This window comes from Strongylocentrotus purpuratus, unplaced genomic scaffold (assembly GCF_000002235.5).
Source record: "Strongylocentrotus purpuratus isolate Spur 01 unplaced genomic scaffold, Spur_5.0 spur5_scaffold_15, whole genome shotgun sequence".
NCBI classification, from domain to species: Eukaryota; Metazoa; Echinodermata; class Echinoidea; order Camarodonta; family Strongylocentrotidae; genus Strongylocentrotus; species Strongylocentrotus purpuratus.
The window spans coordinates 6,336,506-6,360,338 of record NW_022145600.1 but is presented as its reverse complement, the minus strand read 5'-3'; the positions used below and the strand labels follow the sequence as shown (position 1 = coordinate 6,360,338).

At 38.6% G+C, this 23,833-nt stretch overlaps 1 protein-coding gene across 1 annotated transcript; it reads right to left on the bottom strand.

The window, feature by feature from the left end:
* Positions 1 to 3,154: 3,154 nt before the first annotated feature.
* Positions 3,155 to 23,529, bottom strand: LOC575596 (programmed cell death protein 4). Its single transcript, XM_030985448.1, has 10 exons — positions 23,018 to 23,529; positions 21,845 to 21,951; positions 13,834 to 13,947; positions 11,214 to 11,441; positions 10,111 to 10,208; positions 9,313 to 9,427; positions 7,905 to 8,012; positions 6,809 to 6,919; positions 5,374 to 5,513; positions 3,155 to 4,428 (listed from the first exon to the last, which is right to left on the bottom strand). The coding sequence occupies exons 1-10, from the start codon at positions 23,328 to 23,330 to the stop codon at positions 4,368 to 4,370; spliced, it is 1,395 nt and encodes a 464-aa protein (XP_030841308.1). The 5' UTR covers positions 23,331 to 23,529; the 3' UTR covers positions 3,155 to 4,367.
* Between the last annotated feature and the right edge of the window lie 304 nt (positions 23,530 to 23,833).

Below are 23,833 nucleotides of genomic sequence, written 5' to 3'. Positions count from 1 at the left end.
ATAACAAAATTAATAATAATCCTAATAACAAAATAGTAATGATACTACAACTACTACTACTACTACTACTACTACTACTACTACTACTACTACTACTACTACTACAACTACTACTACTACAACTACCACTATCACTACTACTACCACCACCACTACTACTACTACTACTACTACTACTACAACTTCTACTACTACTTCTACTACTACTACTACTACTTCTACTACTACTACTACTACTACTACTACTACTACTACTACTACTACAACTTCTACTACTTCTACTACTACTACTACTACTACTACTACTACTACTACTACTACTATTTGTATTTATTTATTAAAACATCTTTATACAGGATAATATGTTCAGGTATACTGTTTTTCAACATGGTCCTGTTAACATTAAAAAGCAAATCACATGTGAAATGTATAACAACGTTTCAAATACAATAATTTAACTGCATTATGTTGACATAAATTTAAAACAAAATAGTAAAAACTAAGAAATGTAAGTATCATTAGATATAACATACTAATGTATTATACATTCTAATAAAATATTTGTAAAAAATACAAAAGAGTACAATAGATATATAAATTACAAAAATTAAATTAAAAATAAAACTTCTTATAAATCAATTTATAGTTTCAATTGTTTGGGCATTTGGTAAAAAGTGGGGAATGTCATTCCATCGCTTAGCACTGGAAAATTTAAAAGCTCGTTTAAAAATTGAGAGGTGGACTTCAGGTGGGACTACATTAAGACTATCATTGTTCCTAGTATGGTGATTATGTCGTTCACAAAAAAAAATCGATATCATTACAAAGCTGTGGAGGGGCTAGACCATGTATACATTTGAACATTTGTGTGGCAAGAAAGTAGTCTTTTCTTTCATTATTGTCTTGCCAAGCTAATTTTTTTTTCTCCATAACGGCGGTTTAGGTGCTTGTGATTTGTTTCTCCACAGTAAAAACGTCCTGTGTAGCGAGGGGAAGAAACAGCATGTGCTTATTAGCTCATTGTAGGAGGTTGCAGTTGCGGTCCTCCAGACACATTTGAGGTAGTTTGCTGATGCGGATTCTGCATTGCCATGGAGAAAGGATGCGGGTCAGATGGGAAAGGATGGGGAGTGGCAGTGGCGGATCCAGGGGGGGGGGGGGGCTGGGGAAAAACACGTGATTTTTAGCTTTTCGGGGAGGGGGTGCAAATTTTCAAATTTTCGAGGGCCAAAAAAAAATAAAAAATCGTTTGATCATCTCTCTGCAATCGACTATCTCGTTCTGAGTTGATGTGGCGGATAAGATTCTGGGCGAATACATTAACCCCTTCAGGACTGAGATGTATGCCATCATTGCATAGATGTTGAATTGGCTCGATAGAGTCGTTGTTGATGAAGTCCCATCCGTGGGATAAGGCCATTGACTTTATTCGACTGTTGGTGTCATTCCATTTGTTGAGGAGGTCACTTTGATACGCTCTCCTTTTGATGATGGAGCTAATCGTAATCGCATTCACGGAAGAGCATTCACCTAGGATTTGAACGGCCAGTGACTCCACTTTTTTCTCAATTGTTGTTGAGTCATTCATCGCCATATTGTTTGATCCGACGTGGATGATGACCGTTTGGGGCAGGTTCTTATCAACCATATTCTTTGTTGGTTCAAAGAGGTCATCTGGCTGTTCTACTACTACTACTTCTACTACTGTTCCTACTTCTAATGACGATGATGATGACGATAAAAAAGAAAGAAAAAGAGAAGAAAGAATGAGTGACCTGTCTTAAGAGTCACAAATGAAGTATCAAAATAAGCTCATCTGACCGGAATTAAATGCCTAAAACCCCCGAGTTTCCGGGAGCTCTACCCCTGGACCCCACTAAGGGCCCTGCATGGATGCTCATCTAACCGTAATAAAATGCCTACAAATCCATGAGCTTCTTCATGGGGCTCAACCCCAGTGGCAGATCCATGGGGGGGGGGGGGGGGGGGGGGGGGGGGAGCCCCCTCCCCTGGAAAAAACACAGGTAAAAACACAAACAAATGTTACCTTTATTTGAAGACGGGCCCCCTTCCCTGGTGCTCAAGGGGGCCGGGTGCGATTTAAAGAAAATATGGGGCAAAAAAAGAAGAAATTAGTGCTCTTACCCCCCCCCCCCCCCCCCTCGCTTATTCAGTGACTGGCTGTTCCGCTTTATATTTTCTCATGAATTGGGGCCCCTCTTTGGCCCCTCCCCTGCCGCCGGCTGGATCCGCCCCTGAGAGGCCTTAGCTCTTGGCCCTCACGCGAAAATGTGCCTGTACATTCATGCTTCCGATCGAGAGATGGAAAATAAATCATCTCTGATGAATTTTAGATTGCATGCGGCGTGACACAACACTTTTTAATTCCTAAAAGGGCGCTGTGAATGTGATAGTAGGTTCATGCTGTAACTAAAGAAAGGTTGAAAAATGCTGATCTAGTAGACTGCATTATGCCTCACCCCCCCCCCCCCCCCTCTCTCTCCCTCAACCTATTCATTATTCTCATTTGTCTTCTTTATTCCTCTCTCTCTCTCTCTCTCCCTCCTCCTGATTCTCTTTCACCTTTTTCATTCTTTCTTATTTCACCCTCTTGACTAGCGCTCTCTCCTCGTTATTCTCATTCGACTTGCTCGTTCTATTTTCTCCTTATTCTCTCTCTCTCTCTCTCTGTCTCTGTTATAACAAAATGATACATGTATAGTCTTATTATCAATATTACTGCTCTTTCGACAGGTCCTGCGATAATCAATACCTAGCATTGTGAGGTACCCCCACCCCCCCCCCCCCCCTCTTCTCTTTTCTCTCTCTCCTTTTCTGTAATAACAAAATAATACATGTATAGTTGTATTATCGATATTATTAGTGCTCTTCCTACAAGCCCTGCGATTATCAATACCCCAGCATTGTGAGGTACCCCCTCCTCTCTCTCTCTCCTTCCTCTCTATAATAACAAAATAATACATGTATAGTTGTATTATCGATATTATTACTGCTCTTCCTACAAGCCCTGCGATTATCAACACCCCAGCATTGCCATCCCCCCCCCCCCCCCCCCCCCCCCTCCTCTCACTCTCCTCCCTATCTCTACCAAATACATGCCATATGAAATAAACAAACAGCCATTTTGAGAGCGTTTTGAAAGACAGTACAGGCAACATCTTTTTATTACATCCCCTCACGGTGGAGAGAGACAACAACAAAAAAAGAGTATGGTATGATGTTAAAGACATCTAGTACGACTCCAGATAAAAGAGCTCCATACAAAAACAGTTAAACATTAACAACGGGTCATGGAAAAATCAGCGCCTCTTTTATAGCTCTCCCTGTCCGCTAAGAAGACAAAAATGTTCACAAAAAGAAGGCTGCTTTTAACAGTTGCATCTGAAAATTTAGTACATGTATTGCCTGTAAATAGACAGTAGTATTAGAAGAGCGATTATGTGATTAATGAATTTATTAGTAAATTGATAATGTGCCATTTGCTTTGTCCATAAGACCTGTCTTTCTTCCTTTTCAAATTTACACCTCACAAAGTCATTTCCATACTAACAATTTCATTTCAGCTAGTTTTGCATTGCTTCACAAAATTAAAAATAGCAAATCAAAGAATAGCGATTCAGAACAACCTCGTGTTGTTCGGAGAAAAGAGAGAAAAAAATAAAAAGATAGGCTAATACTTTAAATGCATTGCCATTACAACACAAAATATCTTTGGAATGAAATATAATAATTACACTTTGAAAACTTGTAGACAATTCAAATTTCTTTGACTATGACTACACCCCTTGAACCTAAATCTCTGGAAGGAAGAAGTGTTAAAAGAAAGTACGGGGGCGAGTATCTAAAAGACCATCAAAAAGATCAAAGCAAACATATTAGTTGAATTATGCTGAACACTACAACAATCTTAGGAAGAAGCATTATACTGGCCCTGTCTTTCAATGAACCAGCAAAAGATGTAAAAGTGTTAAAACTTGACTGATCTGTCATATAAAGTGTATAATAAGCACAGCGAGACTGCATTGAAAAATAATCCTCTCTTTTTTTACTTACATACGACCAGTTCTTAAACTGACTCTTCTGCAAAATGATCCAAGATCCTTTTTTTTTGTTAAACAAACTATAGTTATACTCTTTTTTTTCTTTTCTTCTGTTTTTACAAGTTATTTTTTTGCACAACTATGTACAAGAGATTTTCCTGAGTGGCACCTTCAACGTTAAATGTAGTTTTGAACTTGGCTTACTTGGTTACTTTCGTTCTAGACCATGCGTTATTATAATACTTATTTACTAGTCGGTGGCCACACATTTCACGACTCGTCGTCGTCATCATCCTCCCCTTCGTCTCACTTGCTCTCGTCCTTGACGCGTCCGCCGTCGCCCTCTGAAACGAAACGCTTGCGGCCCCTGAAAGTGTAGAAAAAAATTTCATTTGAAGAAGATGGTCATTTTGAAGTCCACCATTTCACAAGGCAAAAATAAATACACAACTTGCTAATGTAATGCTGTTCAGTCATTTCATTTAAAGAGGACGGTAATTTCGAAGTACACCATTTCATATGAAAAAAATTAAATACACAACTTGCTAATGTAATGCTGTTCAGTCATTTCATTTAAGGAGGACGGTAATTTTGAAGTACACCATTTCACAAGGCAAAAATAAATAATAATAATGCACAACTTGCTAATGTAATGCTGTTGCGATGTGCAATATCAATGTCTGAAGAAATTAAGTATCAAGAATTGCAAGAAAGAAGATGATGGACGATTGGCTTATTTGTTAACATCTCAACAAACCAACACACAAAATGCCCTTTTATAAAAAATAACCAGTTGTAACAATCAACAGCAACAAAAATGTTTGTATCCAAAATTATATTTCATTACATAAATGATGCTCTTGATATACCAGTTTACATGTTTTCACAGGGGCACTTTGTAGATAATAATAATAATAATTCTGCTTATATATATATATAGCGCCTAATACATCTATGATGTCGCTAAGCACTTTACAGATATACTATTATCCCGGTCATTGGATTCAATACTTGCCCGCACGCAATGTGTGCACAATCTCCACTCCCTGGGGAGCATTCCAGCCAGGCATTACTTGACGCTCGAAAACTCTTTGACTAACAATGACGGTTACATCCTACCGGGTACCCATTCAACACCTGGGTGGAGAGTAGCAGGTGCAGGTTAATATCTTTCCAAAAGATATTAGTGCCGTGTCAGGATTCAAACCCTCGACCTTCCCATCTCCAGTCAAGCGCCTTAAACCACTCGAACATGATAACTAACTAACTAGCCCTTTCCTCCTCTCACCCCATTATATGGTTGTATTTTTACCTGCTTGGGACCTTGTCTCTCATCTGCGGTGACATGAGCTTCTCCTTGACACACAGGTCTCCAAAGTAATCCATGATCTGGAACGCAAAGGGTACGTCCAGAACCAAGTCCGGCAATGCGTCAAACACACGCTCAAAACCCTAGAACAGAAGAAATAAAGGGGAAATAGATATAACTCTGCATAACTAGGGATAGATCCAACATTAAAGGGAAATCCAACGTTTGTAGTAGACTACTCTAAAAGAGAGCAGAAAAATCAGAGAACCAGATTAGTAAAAGTTTGAACTGAACAGAAAAAAATAAGAAAGTTATGAATTTTTAATCTAGTTGTAATCACTTTATGTATGGGAACATTAAATTAGCTGGATCGGTAGTGCCACGTAGTGACTAATCGCTGAACAACTTTCCCCATTTGTCCAACATGCAAAATGACTAAAATGTCAATTTGTTAACATGGTCGTGGTTATTTTGACATGTATGACTGTGGAGGGTCTTTTCTTTTAAGGGGACCTGTAATAAAATACTATGATATTTTTTGTACATGATAAATGGAGATTTGGTGATCCCATATTATAAATACTCTAACCATAACCTTTGCCATTTTTCTCTTATTTTTTCTGCTTTTATACAAATTGAATTATTACAAGATTTGTATTTCTTTTAATTTCAATCCAGGGGTCCAGATCGAAATTCCAAGGGTCTGTATGCATATACAGCTCTGTTTTAATTGCTCGTTTCGGGGGTTGATGGTTAAATTTTAGGAGCCCATTCAAAATGGATCCCTCATGCATGTTTTCTTCCTGGACACATGCATGCAAAATATGGGGAGTGTTTCACAAAGACTGAGATCAACTTAAAGTTGGACTTAGATGTGGCAGGCCATTCATGCCACTGGTTGCTCTCACCATTGGTCTCTCAAATATGATCTTCAGATAATATTTTTCCTTCAATAATGAACTATCAAGAAAGCTGAATTATGTAGATGTGTGACCATGATTTGAACGTCCCTTGAGAGACCATTGCCAGTAAATGGTGAGAGCAATCAGTGGCACGAATGGCCTGCCATAGTGAAGTCCAACTTAATATCGATCTTACTCTTTGTGAAACACTCTCCAGGGGAGCGTTTCACAAAGATCCTAAGTTGAACTTTTCTCTAAATTGGACTTAAAAACCATAGAAAGCTGTTAGCATCTTTGTAAATATTTATGTTAATTCGAATCATTCACATTTTCTTTTATCAACGATATTTCATGTTCTTGATGTGTAATTTATGAAAAGTCTAAATACTTGAATTTTTTAATTGAATATATTTTATTTTAAGGCTACAAATGGCTTTCCATAATATTTAAGTCCAACTTAGAGTTAAGATCGACTAAGATCTTTGTGAAACACTCTCCAGGTCTTTATTTCATCAAACTGATAGAAGCCAACTTACAGACACAAGTTGATCGTAGGTAATGATGGTGGTTGAATACATTTCTTTGAGCAGGGCTACCATCATTTCTGTTGTCCTCTCTCCTCCGACCTCCAAAGCCATTACACAAGCCTAAAAACAAACAACAATTATTTTATTTTAAAATCATTCACATTTTATGGTTCCAAAAAATAGGGAATATTCCTGTTTGGCTACAGATTCAGAATGAAATTGTGACATTTTGAAGCGAAATCTGCGCTTTAAAGCGGGACAGCATTACGTGTAGCTACTTGCGCCCTCTATATAGCAAACAATGCCTAAGCGTTGCGTGTTGGTCCCCCATGATCCCATTTTTTTAATGTTAATTGAGAGCTGATTTGATAAGATAACCACCTGTCAGTGACCTTGCAGGGAGGTCTTATCCCTCCTGGCCAAACAAGTGCAGACAGGCATGAAAAGCGTAATCTACTAAGTGAATTTTGAGATTCTAAAGCGACATCTACATAAAATGGCAATTTTATTCAAAGGTAATCTTCAAATAAGTTTCAGGACAACTAACTGGTAAGGACAATACCACGTTGGACATCTTCCACCCGGGTGCACGCAGGGGAGGGGGGAGGAGGGTGTCTGGGGGATGGTAGTCCATGGGGTAGTTACCTTTTAATCACATTCAGGGTTGTTTCGTACCCAGGTACCTGAAGGAAGCTACTAGAAAGGAAGTATCTATATTACAGGAAACACAGGATCAGATAAGCTTCCTGAATATCTATATATATATATGCATGTAACAATGCCTTGTGTGACTTTGTCTCAAAACAAAGGTGTCTAAAAAATCTTTTTAACATATTCTTTTTTTTTCTTTCAAAAAAATTATATGAATGGTATTCATATAAAAGGCAAGGTACTCAAGTAAGAAATGAACATGTCACTGAGTTTTCACTGCTTTGGTTTTTCTAACAATACAAATAACAATGGATTACTAAGTTTACTTTTGGGACCTAAATGTATGGAATCCGATGACCGGGGTAATATAATATATCTGTAACGCGCTTACACACATCGTTGTATCGTGCGCTATATAAAAGCGGAATAGTATTATTATTGTTGTTTTCCTCACCTCATAGACGAGCTCATGGTGGAAGTGAGGAACCTCCAGCTCCTGGAGACATCGGACAGCCTCTGGGATCTCTCCACTGGAGAGGTACTCCTTCAGGAGCAAGACCATCTATATACAAGGAGAATTACAAATATGATGAATTGGAATAAGGATGAAAATAAATCTTTTTGTAATATATGTCAAATAGATTGCTACAGGGTCGGCAAAAATAAAAGGTGAGCCAAGTCACTGAATCAATCCAAAATTATTTTTAAAATTCAAATTACTAATTTAAATTGCTCTTGATCAAAACAAAAAAAACAAGATAAAAAAAAGGGCAAACCCTGGAAGATGTCTATGTTGTAGAATCAAACAGGTTTTTCCCACTTCTCTATTTCCCACTGTACAGAAAACCCATCCAAAGGGAGACATTAAGAGCAGTCTGCAAGGGCAATCCAACACTTTTAAAAAGTTCATTTGTATAAAAGCAGAAATATATTAGAAATAGAATGGCGAAAGTTGTCCGACTCTACATCACAGAGACATTAACGATTCACCCGATTGTAGAGCCCATACCTACAGTAATTCCAACTTTTAAAAATTCATAACTATCTCGTTTTCTGTCTGATTTCAATTAAGCTTCCACCCGTCTGCTTCTCTGAATTTTCTGCTTTCCTTTATAGAAGTTTGATTTAGAGAAGGTTTGATTTCCCTTTAACAGGCAGGAGGTATCTACACAAAGGTTTCCTTCAACCGTTTTCAATGAGAATCATTCTTCCAAGGGATACAAAAGAATGCAGTCTTTCTACACAGGCAGTCGTAAATCAGCATCTTGACCGGTCTGATGCTCCCACTTAAATGTTTCCCACTGTACAGAAAAACCATCCAAGGGAGCACAAAGGGCGGTCTCAATAGGTAGGTGGACTCTATACAAGGTTTTATTTATCAAATCGTTTTTCAATGAGAAGCATTCTTCCAAGAGATACAGAAGAATGTGATCTCCAAAGACGGATTGTCCTTCTATACAGCTTATCGGGGGAAGCAGGGCCTGTTTCATGAAAATTTTTATCTATAACAAATGCTAGACAAATTTGCTCTCAGCCATAATAATAATAATAATAATAATAGGCATTTCTATAGCGCCGTCTATCTAGATAATTCTATTCCGAGGCGCATTTATTATTACCCTGACTTTAACCCAGCTGCGGTTTATAAAGCGCTCCAGCATTTCAAGGAATTAATTCCTGCCAGGTACCCATTTACATCACCTGGGTTGAGCGTGGCAAACGTAAATCAATGTCTTGCCAAAGAACATCAGTGCCGCCGCGGGTCTAATCAAATGCTCAGATTTCAGTAGCTTATAACAATTATCGTAACTTGTTATTGATCACAAGTTTTATGAAACAGAGCCCAGGTTTGACTGTAATACCTTCTTAATGAGCATCTTGACGGGTCTGATGCCCCCGCCTACTCCCCAGATGTTGTCCATGCGATGGATGCCATGATTCACACTCAGCAGGTTGCTGGCTCGATCCAACGCCATCCTGAAAACAATCACACAAAACATATCACATAAAGTATGTCAGAAAGTATACATTTTACCAATTTTGTTACTGAGAGAAACATTTCATTTGGTTTTGCATAACATTTTATACTGTTTACGTTTTAAAGCTAAGGAAAAAATATCCTTTTCATGTTCTTTTTCAAACTGTTTTTTCAAAAGTCATCTTTAGAATACTTTGCAGCATTGACTGTGAAGAATTAAAATAGTACACCCTTTAAAGCCCCACTGCATCAACCATGACATTCTCAAAGAACTAAAGAAACTTTGTCAAACCAGCACGGTGCATCCAGTGTTTGACAAAATTTTTGATACACTGCAAACAGTGAGAATTTTGTGTAATATTACATCACAATAGAGTGTAAGTATCTTGCTGTACACACATCTTTAGAATACTTGGCAGCATTGACCCAGAAGAATTAAAATAGTACACCCTTTAAAGCCTCACTGCACTACTTATAGCTACTTGCACCCTCTATATAGCAAACAATGCCTAAGCGGTGACCGTTGGTCCCCCATGGTCCGTTTTTTCTTATGTTAATTAAGAGCCGATTTGATGAGATAACCACCTGTCAGTGACCTTGCAGGAAGGTCTAATCCCCCTAGCCAAATTGGTGGAGACAGGCTTAAACATCATTCCCCTGGAGATAATTTGCATATATTTACCTGCCATGCTCACACTGCATGCTGCCCTTTAACTGTTGGACAAAGGCAGTCGGAAGGCAATCATCAGCGACGGCACGAGCCATGAAATGCCCCAGGACCTACGTGAAGTGAGAAGAAAGAAATCGTTACGTACAACACAAAAACAAAACAATCACTACAAAAGGAACAAGTATCCACAATTAGCGGATGTATAGGTTATCCTTCTCCTAAACCTAGTCTCCTCTCTGCCCATGGTTGCAATCATTCTAATTTGTAGCTCTCAAATTTACAATTTCATACTGATGAATAAAATAAACACCACAACTCAATCACAAACATTTGAAGGAGCCCTTGCTCAGATCTATCATATTGGTGGAAAAGTAAGTATAAACCTCTTCTAGGATCATGGCTTGAATTAATATGCAGAGCTGAACACTAACAGGGGAGGAGAGGGGGGATGGCGGACAGAGAATGACTATTTGGTACCCTCTCTTCAAATTGTTTGTAATCCCTCATGCGTGAAATAGGCATCATGAGTTGCATCAGATGAAAGAGGAGAATCTCAGCTTTACAAATATGTGTCATTTATTAATTAGAATTGTGATTAAGTTATAATATAACATGGATAATTCTCGGTTTTGTTTTTTCTGGGACGCACCATATAGGGATCCTTCTTAATGTCATTCCTAACCATCAAAATACCAAAGGAGACACATCAACTGCTCAGCGGTTGATATCTTTACTAACCCTGGATCACACGCTAAACCTAACACTAACTCTAACCCCAAACCTAACCTAAAACCCCAATCGCAACCCTAACCCTAACCCTATATCTTGGACAAAATACAGCCAAGAGCAACTGTCCCCAGAAGTTTATGTCTGAGCGCCTTCACAACATGCTGCTCAGGTAAATCACAAATGTCTAAGCCCTTCTAAGGTGCGATAGGTCAGTGGGTAGAGCAGTGGTCTTGTAATCCGGCGGCCCCGGTTCAAAACCAAGTCAATGCGCTAGTGCACTTTGGTAAGACATTAATCCTCATTCCCAGGTCCTCTGGATGCTTACTAACAAGTATTTATGCTTTCTTAGCATTCAGGTTTATCATCAATTTCTAAGCCCTTCTTACCGATGGAGCATCAGGAGTGTCAAGGGTCAGGTCGGGCAGGTCATCCAGGAGCTTCTTGAAGGCGGCCATGAGGGTGTTGTCCGTGATGACCCCCTTGGCGCAGAGGTCCGAGAGGAGACGAGAGGTCAGTTCCCTCTGGGTGGCCTTCTTCTCCAAGGCCAGGGTGACGGCCAAGGCGGGCACCTTAAGACACACCTTGTCAGCAAGGTTCAACTCTTCCAGGCAACACTGTCAAGGAGAATCAGAGAAATATTATACAAATATACACTGTCTTGAGAGGTTCTGGTTAAAACTATGCGCAAGAGGTAACTCCAATAGTACCATTTGCTGAGGGACTATGAGTCCCGAGGACCATAGTTTTAACCAGTACCTCAAATAGAAGGCATGGTATAATTGTTTTATATCCTGCATCAAAAATTTATTCAAACAAAAACAAAATTACCATTTTGGGGAAAGAAAAAAAAATTAGAATTAGAAAAAATGTCAATTTTTATCAAAAAAGATTTACATGTAACATATTTTGTTTTCATTAAATTAAGACTAGAAAAAGAAAAAAAAATCAATTCAAAAAAAAAATTCACAATATGTTTTCAACTCCCAAATACAATGTAGTACTTCTACTCCCAAATAGTACTCTCATATAGTACTTTTTCAGAGCAACCTTAAAAAAGATGAAATATATCTGGTCACGTGATGAGCTCTCAACCAATCAAAAGCCAATAAATTGTTGATGCATGATATACTGTAATACCACATTACAGGGATGCCAGTTAGAATTGATCACAGGGCCTGAAAATCATCTAGAATGAACTATTTTGTACACAAAAAAATCCTAAACTATGGTCTGAGAAATAACTCGCCAGGGCCTGAATTCAGGCTATTGCCTTAAAACTGGCATCCCTGCAAAAAAGCTTTACCAACTAGTCTTTATACAATTCACTAATTAAACATTCAGACCTTCATACATATCTTGTCTGCTATGTTCAAACTTTATAATAAGTTCATTTGTGTGCAAGAAGAAATGTAAGAGAAACAGAGTTTAAAATATACCGGACCAATATCAAGAAAGACTAAAGTTTTGAAATATGAGATCACTAAATCTATGCAATCTCAAATTGGCAATAAGATCAGTGGATTACAGCCAACTCTCTAATTTTCTCGTTTACAGGATTTTACGTACTAAAATATCATTAATTCCTCAGAGCTTGTCAGTGTATATCGAAACTTTCACAAACCTGCATCACTGTATTTTTCTGTTTGCTTTAAGAAAAATTTGCTATTGAGGTTGGATTTCACTTTGAAGTAAAATAAGGGGAAATCAATATTCATTGTCTATGAGAATAAGGATTCTATTCTAAGAATTCCTTTTTTCTAAGAATCAATTCTTGTAAGTCCATATTCAATTGCATATGGAAGATAATAGTAATTTTCAATCATATGACAGTTAAGTACCATTGACCATTGATGCTTTTGTAAACTCTAAATTAAGAATGAGAAATCTCATCGATCCTATGACATATGACAGTAAAGTACTAAACTGTCAATGCTTTTGTAAACTCTAAATTAAGAATGAGAAATCTCATCAACCCTCTTGGAAGTCAATAGTAATTTTCAATCATATGACAGTTAAAGGAGCATCGTCCCCGCAGTGTAGTTGCGCTGCTCTGGTCATCGCCATCTTGGTTCCGAAGATCGACTTCTAATTTGCATACAGCTGTCAATCAAAGTACGCGCGGCCTGGCCTGCCTTCGCCAAGCCAGCTGATCGCTGACGATCGCGACGTCACGAAAGTGGGCGGAAACAGCAGCCGAATCTTAGAGCCGAACTGCGATTGGCATTACTTCGGCACATGTATGCGATAATCGGTATTGTCCGGGCATTCGGAACATGCCATCTGCGTAAGAGCCGTATTCTGTTGGTGTCAATAGGCAGCTAGCACCGTCCGCCAGCGGGTACGTATTTTGAACGCCCTCTGGAATACGGGGAACATGCCTCTTTAAAGGGATAGTTGAGTTCTGTTTCAGACTGCAAATGCCTTCAAAATGCATGGTTATTGCTCTTATTCTTATCTTTGACATGTATAGTGCCCTTTTAGAACCTAAAATTGCTATGAAGGTACATGTAATTTTAGACCCCAAAATGTGTGAAATTTAGCCAATGCGATCATACTAATTCAGCTCCACTTTTAAAAAAACATGGTGACCGTTAATTATTTAATTAAAAATAACAATACATGAACCGGCTTATTGTGGGTAATATAAGCAACACGAAAATGCCAACAAAAAAGCCAACATCGGCATTGGCTGAAATACATCGTAAAAGGCGTTATGTCGTTTGTTCGACAGCTTTTTCAAATTTTTCAAAATATCTCATATTTGTGCTGGAACACAAGTATTAGAAATCGTTATATTTATGGATATTGCAGCTGTCTCTGAACCGATTTTGATCAAACAAAGATGATTTTGTCATTTAAATATTATGTTCTTTCAAATTTGACACTCAGCTTTTCATTCTCACAAATAATTATTTTGTGTAGCACCCTCTGCAACAGAACTCAACTACCCCTTTAACACAGGATCCACCTGGCTCATGGTATCCAATGGGTTAAGATTATACTTACAGCCACTTCAGTGGTATCGCCATGCTCAAAGTACTCCTGGAAGATGGGCTCAATCATCTCAATGACTTCCTCGTCGGTGAGGATGGGGATGACGGTCTTCACGGTGTAATCATCCTGGAATGGAAGAGAGAAAGAATACATACCATGGAATCAGTTCGATCAAAGATACAATCTACAGTATACATATTAGGCAGTGTCACACAGAAAAATCCTTTCAAGAGAGAATTTTCTTGCTTCGTTAGAGGATTTTTAATGGGATAATTGATGATAGACAGCAATTACATGTAAGAGAATAACTAAAATCCAGATTTTGGGCCTCTGTGTGACACTGGCTGTACATTGAAATAAAAACATATCATTGAAAGTTGTCTCTAAACCAAGATACATGTAGAACTGCTTTAAAATACTAGCATACATGTATGTAAACCTACATTGTACAGCATCCTGCTCATCTACATACATTGTACATGTACATGTACAATATACATGCATACAATGAGTTTCTAAAGTTGAAACAGCAGAAATGTACATAAACATGTACATGTACATGTGCATTGTGTATGAAGATTAATATTATATTGTTATTACAGAAACTCTCAGATCTCCCATGAAGGGCAAAGAGAGATATAGAAAGAAAAAAAATGCCAATAAGTTATGAAACATAAAAGTGATGGGCAAATCAAATTTCAGCTTTAAAAAAAATTAAAACAAAACAGAATAGACATTATAAAAAGACAATGTCATATCCGATCATCCCATCATAATTCCTGGAAAGGCAAGGATCACTTTGGATAAGAGTCACCTTTTCCAACATAACTTTTCCATACACTGTACACAACACAAGTAATACACTTTGGTCTCTACATGTAGGAATATGTGAAATACATTGTATCTTGAAATTTACAAAGGTTTGTGTCCAGATCAGGAATATTGATTTTCAAATTGTATGCATGTTTCTTACACGTAACATTAAATTGAGGATCAGAATGATATCAAGCCTCCCCCTTCCCCCTTTTCTCTCTCTCTTTCTCCCTCTCTTATTTTTTTCTTTTTGTCTTCGCTTTTTGTTGTTGAGTGACCTCAAAATATTCTCCCTTTTTCCTATAAATATTTACCCACACTACAAAATTCTATGACAATGAAAAATAGGTACAAGGTTAGGGATTGGCAGATATCATCTGATTCACCCTGCTTCAAACCACACACACCATCTGGTGACCATACAGGTGTAGGCCCGCCTTCACTAGCTCGAGATTGCCAAATATCCCGCTATTTGAACTATCCCGATCGCAAACTATCCAGCTAATTTGCGTCTTCATCAGCCCGAAGAGGCAATTAGCGGGATATTTCGTCGGAATTGTCATCCCAAGATATATTGGGATAGTTTGCAAAATATCTCACTATTTGGCAAATATCCAGCTATTTGTCCGGTGCGTCTTCACCAGACCGAAGACTCGCACTATGCGCGTACGCTGAGCAAATATCTCAAACTAATTTCTCAAGGTCGAGTTTCAAGTTTCGAGGTCGAATCTAGAGCTGATGAGGACGCGATTTGTAACTTCAGGATTATTTCCCAAATCAGAAATAGCGGGCTATTTGGCAATTTTGAGATAATGAAGACGCGCCTTATAACACCTGCTGCTAATGCCCGAGAGCTCATGATAGCTACAAAACAATCAACAAACACCTCTATCACATGTGATACTATATCAAATCTGGGGGGGGGGGGGTGTTTCACAAAGACTAAGATAAACTTGAAGTTTGAATTAACTATGGCAGGCCGTTCATGCCAGTGTTTGCTCTCATCATTATGATCTTTAGTTGATATTGTTTACTTCAATAATGAATTATCAAAAAAATATAAATTCTGTTGATTTGTGACTATGATTTGTAATGGCTCCTGAGAGACCAATGCCAGTAAATGGCATGAGCAAACAGTGGCACAGCCTGCTTACAGCTACATGTAAGTCCAACTTAAAGTTGATCTTAGTCTTTGTGAAACACCCCCCTGATGATTCACTGCACCCGAGTAGTTTGCAGGCACGAAACCTTGTCATACCCTTCCTCTATTAATTATGCATCATGCAGGGCTCCCCATGAACTTTTTTTTTAAAGGGGTTAGGGGGGGGGGGTAGATTTTTATGCCTCCGCTACAAAGTAGCCGGAGGCATTATGTTTTTGGGTTGTCCGTCCGTCCGTACGTCCCGTTCTCGTGATCGCGTTATCTCAAGAACCGATTGGTTGATTCCCGCCAAACTTGGGTCATGTATGTATCTCACAGAGCCAATGAACTGATTAGATTTTGGGGTCACGAGATCCAAGGTCAAAGGTCACAGGGCTCATTATTTATGCGAAAATGGCTCGTGATCGCGTTATCTCAAGAACCGATTTATGGATTCCTGCCAAACTTGAGTCATGTATGTATCTCACAGAGCCAATGAACTGATTAGATTTTGGGGTCACGAGATCCAAGGTCAAAGGTCACAGGGCTCATTATGTATGCGAAAATGGCTCGTGATCGCGTTATCTCAAGAACTGATTGATGGATTCCTGCCAAACTTAAGTCATGGATGTATCTTGCAGAGCCAATGAACTGATTAGATTTTGGGGTCACAAGGTCGAAGGTCAAAGGTCACAGGGCTCATTATGTATGCAAAATAGCTTGTGATCGCATTATCTCAAGAACCGATTGATGGATTCCTGCCAAACTCAGGTCATGTATGTATCTTGCAGAGCCAATGAAATGATTCGATTTTGGGGTCACCAGGTCAAAGGTCACAGGGGTCTTTATGTATCCAACAATAGCTTGTGATCGCATTATCATGAGATCAAATAGACAGATTACTATCAAACTCAAGTCATGTATGTATCTTGCAGAGCCAATGAACTGATTAGATTTTGGGGTCACCAGGTCGAAGGTCAAAGGTCACATGGCTCATTATGTATGCCAAAAATAGCTTGTGCATGCATTATCATTAAAACCCACAGATGGATTACAATCAAACTTGAATTTAAAAATTGTTTCTGTTTTGGTTTGTAAAATTGCTCTATGGCGGAGGCATCATTTTTGACTGCGCGCAGTCAAAGTTCCATCTAGTTTGTTTACAGTTTGTACATGTATGAGCCCTACATGTGAATTTTTCACCATTTGGGGGGTCTATCCTTTAGATATTGGGTGCCCATGTTTCCTGGGCAAAATTCTGGTGTCACAAAATATGGGCGTGTCAATGATAAAATAAAGGAGGTCTTTCCAGAGAGAACAGACGGCTAAAAAAATACCAACTAATTTTAGCGATCCATTAATATCACCAAAAAATACAAGAAAACTTAGAAGAAAACTTACATGTACAAGGATTTTCAAAATACAACCCCAGTTTGCAAACTACATGTACCAAAGTTCTTTGGTCAACATAATTTAGAACCGTGTTAAATTTGAAGAAGCAAATATTATTCTGCGACAACTGGAAAGCATTCTTTAATAACATTCTTTAATTCAATATTTACATTTACATGTACTTTATATGTACAATGTACATGCGCAGGTCATGTCATTCAACAACGCCATTGTTTATGAATCCTTGCTCCTGAGATGAAATGATATGATATCTATCAAACATGATCGATTCCATGAATTTTAAGTAAACACATTTATGCGATGCACGCACCCGTCTCCTCGCCACAACATTTTTTCAACATGACTTGTATGATGCAATGTCACGAGCTTCATGTATGTAATCACGCAGGGTTGTCTGCCAACTGTTTTAAAGGCATTGTTTAACAATGCCAAATCTGAGATGCATGGCCCTTCAACTGTACGTGTTATCAGCGTCTGTGATTTGGTGTAATATTGGAGCCCTAAAAAAATTGCGCTTCAAAATGATCATGAAGTGCCTCAAAAAGTAAAAATCTTTGAGTGACCGGTTTTACCTTACTCATTTTCCCCAATAGACTGTAGTGTAATAAAAATCGTTGGGGGAAAAACAGTTTTTAACATTTTGAATTCCAATCATAAATATCTTAATAATCAGACAGGCGATCAGCTTGTAAACGGCATGGGATTCCTGACAGACCTAAAGGTTCATTGTTTTGATTGCAGCATGAGCTAAATCCAGGATTTTGTTTCGAATCTGATACCCAATCCCATTAAAGGGAAAGCCCACTCAAATACTAAGCTGGTTTTCATGGAAGAAACAGATCAGTGAAAGTTTGGGGTCAATGATCTTTTAATAATAATATGTTGGGAAGTTAAAAAGATGTGATCAATCCAAAGTATTTATAATCAAATTTTGAACAAACTTTCACTAATTTATTCCTCCCATTTTTCTGATTTGATCGAAACCGAATAAGCGTGGTCTTTTCCTTTAAACACTGAACTATCCAGTCCAGAGGCTTGGTATAAAAAGCCAGATTTACACCTCGATGACCCCCAAACTTCCAAACTGGTGGAGCAGAGGGGTGACTATTAAACATAAGGGATGTGTCCTATCCAGCTGGGTATTCATTTTCCAAACAGCATGGAGTTTGGCAGGATCATGCATGCTCCAAATGTTTCACGGCAGCCTTATCGTAATTTCTCAGAACACGCCAGATTGGAAATCAAAATCCAATTTGCAGTCATGAAAACTCCCGCTAGCGGAAACAAATTCTTGGAAGCTACATCGTGTATACGCCCGAGAAAGTTAATTCAATATACTGTACATGTTAGTGGAGCGGACCTGGGATTTGATCAGTTGGAAGCAAAGCTGATTGGGCGAGATAATCCCGCTTATTAGGAGTCCTGCTTAGTGGTAATAAGCTAATCAGGGATGACATTTCCAAGAACTAATCCCATAGACATGTATTTAGTGATAGGAGGATTATGTATAAATCTACATAGGGTTCTTTACCTGATTTTCCAAGCTTTTCCAATATGGTTCACTGACTTCCAATAACAACAAGCACATAAAATACCCAGTTTGTTTGCCTCTTACACAATGTACCTGGAAATACCCTGCATTATTAATAATTATTTTGAAATGGAGGCATCGGGGCGTAATATGTTTACTCAGGCTATCCCGAGATAGGGCAGGCTGGTGTGTTCCCAGAGGAATTTGAACTGTTTTTGTGTACCAAGAACAAACAATGGGACGTGTGTGGGTGTAAAGTACTCTGTACATCAGCCTTTTCACACACAGCTAAAATTCATTGTATCCAGAGATGATTTATAGTATACCGGAAAACTTGTTTAACTCAACAGTTTTAAACATGTTTATAGAAAATTTTCCCAGTGTGAACATTGTTTATACGATGTTGGGATAGATACGAAGTCGCAATTCATACGCCCCTAAAAGCAGGCTGCAGATACGAAGTTCGTATCTAGAGAGCTTGACATTTTGTGTGTGAAAGGTTATTCGAGTTTAAACGTGTTTCAGACGTGTTTAAACTGGATGGAGCGTGCGCTTTGATTGATATGACATGACCTTCAATGCGCAATGGCACTACTGCGCATTTTACGGGTAGTAGTTAATCACAAAACGATTAACGTTCGCACCGAAATTTCTGTGTGTGAATGATGTCGTATGTTCAGGTGATTAGTTTAAAAGCCCTTTAAACTAATCATGTTTATAGAATTTTAGCTGTGTGTGAAAAGGCTGCATGATGTATCGGTACATGTTTATCGTGCAAATCGTCTGTTTGGAGCCAGAAGGGCATTGACTTGTACATGTACTTGAATGTATGCTTGAACACAGAGTTAATGCCCTTCTGCCTCTGAACAGACAAAATGAAGCGCTAACCATTTTCTTCTTTCCTTCATTCTGATGGTAAACCTTGCATGGGGCATTGAATTACATGTACACCTGGGGGTGTTTCCCAAAGATCCCAAGTTGAATTAAACCATTATGGAGACTGGAGAGCCATATTCAAAAGCAAAAATTTAAAGATAAACTCGAGTTCTGGTAATGCGATTGCATTGTGAAAAAAAAGGTGTGGAATGGATCAGAAAAGTTGATCATATAGCATGTAAGTAATGGTGTGTAATGCAAGGTTCTGGAGTCGTCAAAATCATCATAAATTTGGCAGAGTCTTGGTGAAGTAACAATCACTTACACAGAAAGATGTATATGGGACAACACACATGGTGTCGGGGCTAGTACTTCTTATTTCCTTATCTTTCTATGCTCATTACTCAGCCAGTATACATTTTCTTCCAAAATTGTTTGGCACATGAGATTTATTTGTAATCTTGAACATTCTGTGTAAGTTTCATTAGATTCTGTGAGAATTCATTTTCTTTTTTTACCAGAACTCAAGTTTATCTTTAAGTTTTTAGACTTTTTATAAATTCCACATAGAACTAGAACATGAAAACTCCTTGATAATTGAAAATATAAGTGACCGTGTTTTGTGACAGCGTTTTGATTTGTGATTCATGTTTGTGATTCTAGCTTCTTCTTTTTTAAATCGCTTGAACACACCGCACCCTATATGAACCACAGTCATACGCTACACTCGATCAGGCAATACATTGGGGTCATTCGGCTAAATGAGGTAATACACCTACATGTACTCTGTTCAAGGTTGGTTAGCAGTGAACGACAAGTCGTTAGGCCTGCGTTTCAACACGAAATTGAAGTTGGGACCACAGCCATATATGTTACACTCTATCAGTCAATACAAGAATTAACATTGGGCTAAATGAGGGGAATACAAGAACTACTCTGTTCAAGGTTGGTTAGCTGCGAATTGCAGGTCGTTAGGCCTGTATTTCAACACGAAATTGAAGTTGGGACCGCAGCAATGCACGCTGTATCGCATCACCATCTGTGCCACGGAGTCACAGACTAATGGGCATACAGTATCCAAGAAATTTGCTGTGGTCTGACCGACTGGTGGAGGGTCAACACGAGTTCACTCAGTTCACAGAAGCCAGACTCCCTCCCCAGTCTCACATGTAGTCTGGTTTAAATGCTAGTAAACAATATTATTGACCTGATATGATAAGAAATTCTGTTTCTGCAAGTTTTCTCACCACCAAAATGGTTGTTATCTTGATATCACAAGCCATATCAAGATAATTTAGGAGACACGATTTCACGATGCACATTATATATCAACAAAATTCTTTCAAATTGAATATTTATGAATAATCTGTTTGGATTGGAGAAAAGCTACATGTACATGTACATCTAAACTAATTCTAAGCACTGCTGTGACTGGGTAACCACACTGGAATTCAATAGTACCTCACCACACAAAAAAACTGTTGCGAATTGAAAGTGCATACTGTACATGTATTGTACAATGCAAGCATTTACACTTTTTAACCCTTTACCTTCTGGACCAGGGTGATCCCTGTTTCAATCCCTGGGTTAAGAATGAATATACCGGTATTTCTCTTTTATTTTGTTGTCTTCAATTAAAAAATTATTTCAAAAGACACAGTAAATTCCTCAGAAACTGATTAAGAAAATACAGTGTAATAAAATTTATGCTACCGGTCAATAATCATCTAGACAAAGCTAACTGTTATTCATTAACATGCACAAACAACATTTTTCAAAACATTAATGAGAGGCTGAGAGCTCTGATGATTACTATTTTACAGATGATAGAATTACCCCTATAGTTATATTTCTAGACTCACTACATTTCATTTCATTTTATTCATTTATTTTCCACATTCCAATTATAAGACATGCAAATACAAAATAATGTACAGTACAATTGTAAATTATAAAAAATGCAAAGGAATACATAGAGACAAACATATGGGGGAAAAAAACAAGTACAGTGTGTTAATGACGAAGGGGGTAATAATGAGTAAAGATGATAAACCACTATGCAGATGGGAAAAAACAAAGGCAAACTCGCTTGTCCTGAACGCTAATCCCCAGATTATTTAATTGTAAACATTGTAAGACAAAGGGGGGGGAAGGGGCGGTCATTGGAATACGATATTTACTGGGCTACCTGATTAAGTATTTACAAGAAATAACAAAATTCTTGCTGTTTCAGAAAAAAAATATCGTACCTGGTTCTCAGAGTCATAGTTGGGGTCATGAGAATCAATGCATTCAACATCATTCTCATCATACACCTGGCCAAGCTTTCCCCAAGTTCCTTTCCCTCCAGCTCCTCCTACAAAGAAATAGGCAAAGAAGGGACCATACATTAATTTTCAAAGTCCGCAGAGTTGGTACCGCCGGAAATGAAAATACATGCGGGGAACACACACAAAAAAACACTGTATCTGCATTGCCAATTTGATACTTATTTTACTATAATAGCGATAGGATTAGTATGTACTTAGGCGCACACACTGAAGTTGCTGAGCTGAGTTTAGCGAGCTCCCTGCATACACGCCTTTTTAAAATACATGTACAGTAATCGCTATTTTCACATCAGGAAAGTAAGGAATTTTTAAAGTTATCCTCAGTGTAATACAAATTGGCAACACATTGACGTATAGCTTCAGTAGGGGCGCTGGTCCGAGAATCAGGATCGTCTGCATAAACAAGGATATCCTTGTAAATGCTGACAAAATAAGTCCTAAAAAATAAGGATCGTAAGCGTTTGCAGGGAATCGGGTTCACGATCCGCACGCTGGCGATGCGAAAAAACGGTTTTCGCCTAAGAAAATTACCCCGGTTCACCATCTACTTTTATGGGTTGACCGTCTTCCCGAGGATCTATCACTCATAACGTGAAAGTCTGTGTACAAAGTCAATGTAAAATGCATCAAGAAAATCATTGTGGAATCCGTTTTTTCGCATCGCCAACGTGCGGATCGGAAATAAACACCGTCTGAGAAAATGCGAAGACAATCCTTATTCTTGGACCAGCGCCCCTACTGCTGATCTTGTGAGCTCTTCTCTAATCTTTTACGCCAAGTCTCAGCAGAACATACTTGCTGATTTATCGGTCAACCTCACCCAATCCCAAGTCATGAAACAGAAAACTTTCACTCATTTTGACATTGTTTACCCACTCGAAATCTGCAAAATTCTTCCTTATATTTATATTGACAAAGAATAATAAAAACTAGTCTCACTTTTTAATCCTAAAACATCATCAGATCATTATGCACCATCAAGGCACAAGACACAAACATGCCAACCCCCCCCCCCCCCTTTCCCCCAATCAACCAAACATCAAATTTCAACACATCGAGTTCAAACGAGAACTTTCTGAGTTCAAATCATACCCTTCTTTGGCAAGCCCCTGCCTTTTCCCGAGCGGGATTTTCTGTCTCGTCTTTCTTTGGAGTTCCCAAGAGCGGTTAGGCTGGGGTCAGGCAGTGATAAAGAGACCACCGGGTACTCCTTCGATGGACTTCTCTTCAGCCTCCGCTTGGCCTTTTTGGTGATTCTGCCCTCGATAGCGGTGTCAGAAGCGAGACCTGAGCCGTTAGTCATGGCCCCTGGGTTGTTGTTGCTGTCCCCTTCGTCGCCGTCGCTAAAGTCTCCATTTTCCTGCACGAGGTTCGCGAGTTGAAAAGGAACATGCTCAACTTCCATGACTCCGTTCGTGGTGCAGAATCACCGACTTCTAACCAAATTCACTCCAATGTTGCCGTCAGCTTGTCTCGCATCCAACACCAAGACAAAGAAATTGAAAGAAATGTGTTAAAATGTGTTAAATTGTAGTTGTTTGTAGGTAGTTCGGTATGTACGTAGGTTCCGAAGATGTAAACAATGAGCGTGTTGTTTTGGTTTTATTTTTGCACACGCATTTATGTGTCCCTGGATATATCACGTGGTTCAAAATCCCATTATTTGATTGGCTGTTGAAAAAAGGAAAATATACCGACCAATCAATAGCCCGTACCTGGACGCAGTTATTAGTAAAAATGAATACAGGCAGGGATGGTACAGGGGAGCCTAGGCCATGGCTATGACAATGGAAAATGCTTTATTTTCTAGATTTTTTTAAAAAAATAAAAAATGAATAGGATATACAGGAAACGTTAACCGACAAAAGGGATACGCTGTTTGTTAATTGTTTGTGTAATGTACTAATG

What these genes read in the sequence shown, in the direction of transcription:
- LOC575596 (XM_030985448.1), bottom strand. Translation starts at nt 23,330, where the DNA reads ATGGAAGTTGAGCATGTTCCTTTTCAACTCGCGAACCTCGTGCAGGAA. An exon ending in CAGGGGCTTGCCAAAGAAGG is followed by an intron (nt 21,952 to 23,017) that starts GTATGATTTGAA and finishes ATTTCTTTGTAG; the next exon opens with GAGGAGCTGGAGGGAAAGGA. An exon ending in TCAAGATGCTCATTAAGAAG is followed by an intron (nt 8,013 to 9,312) that starts GTATTACAGTCA and finishes CCTTGTATATAG; the next exon opens with ATGGTCTTGCTCCTGAAGGA.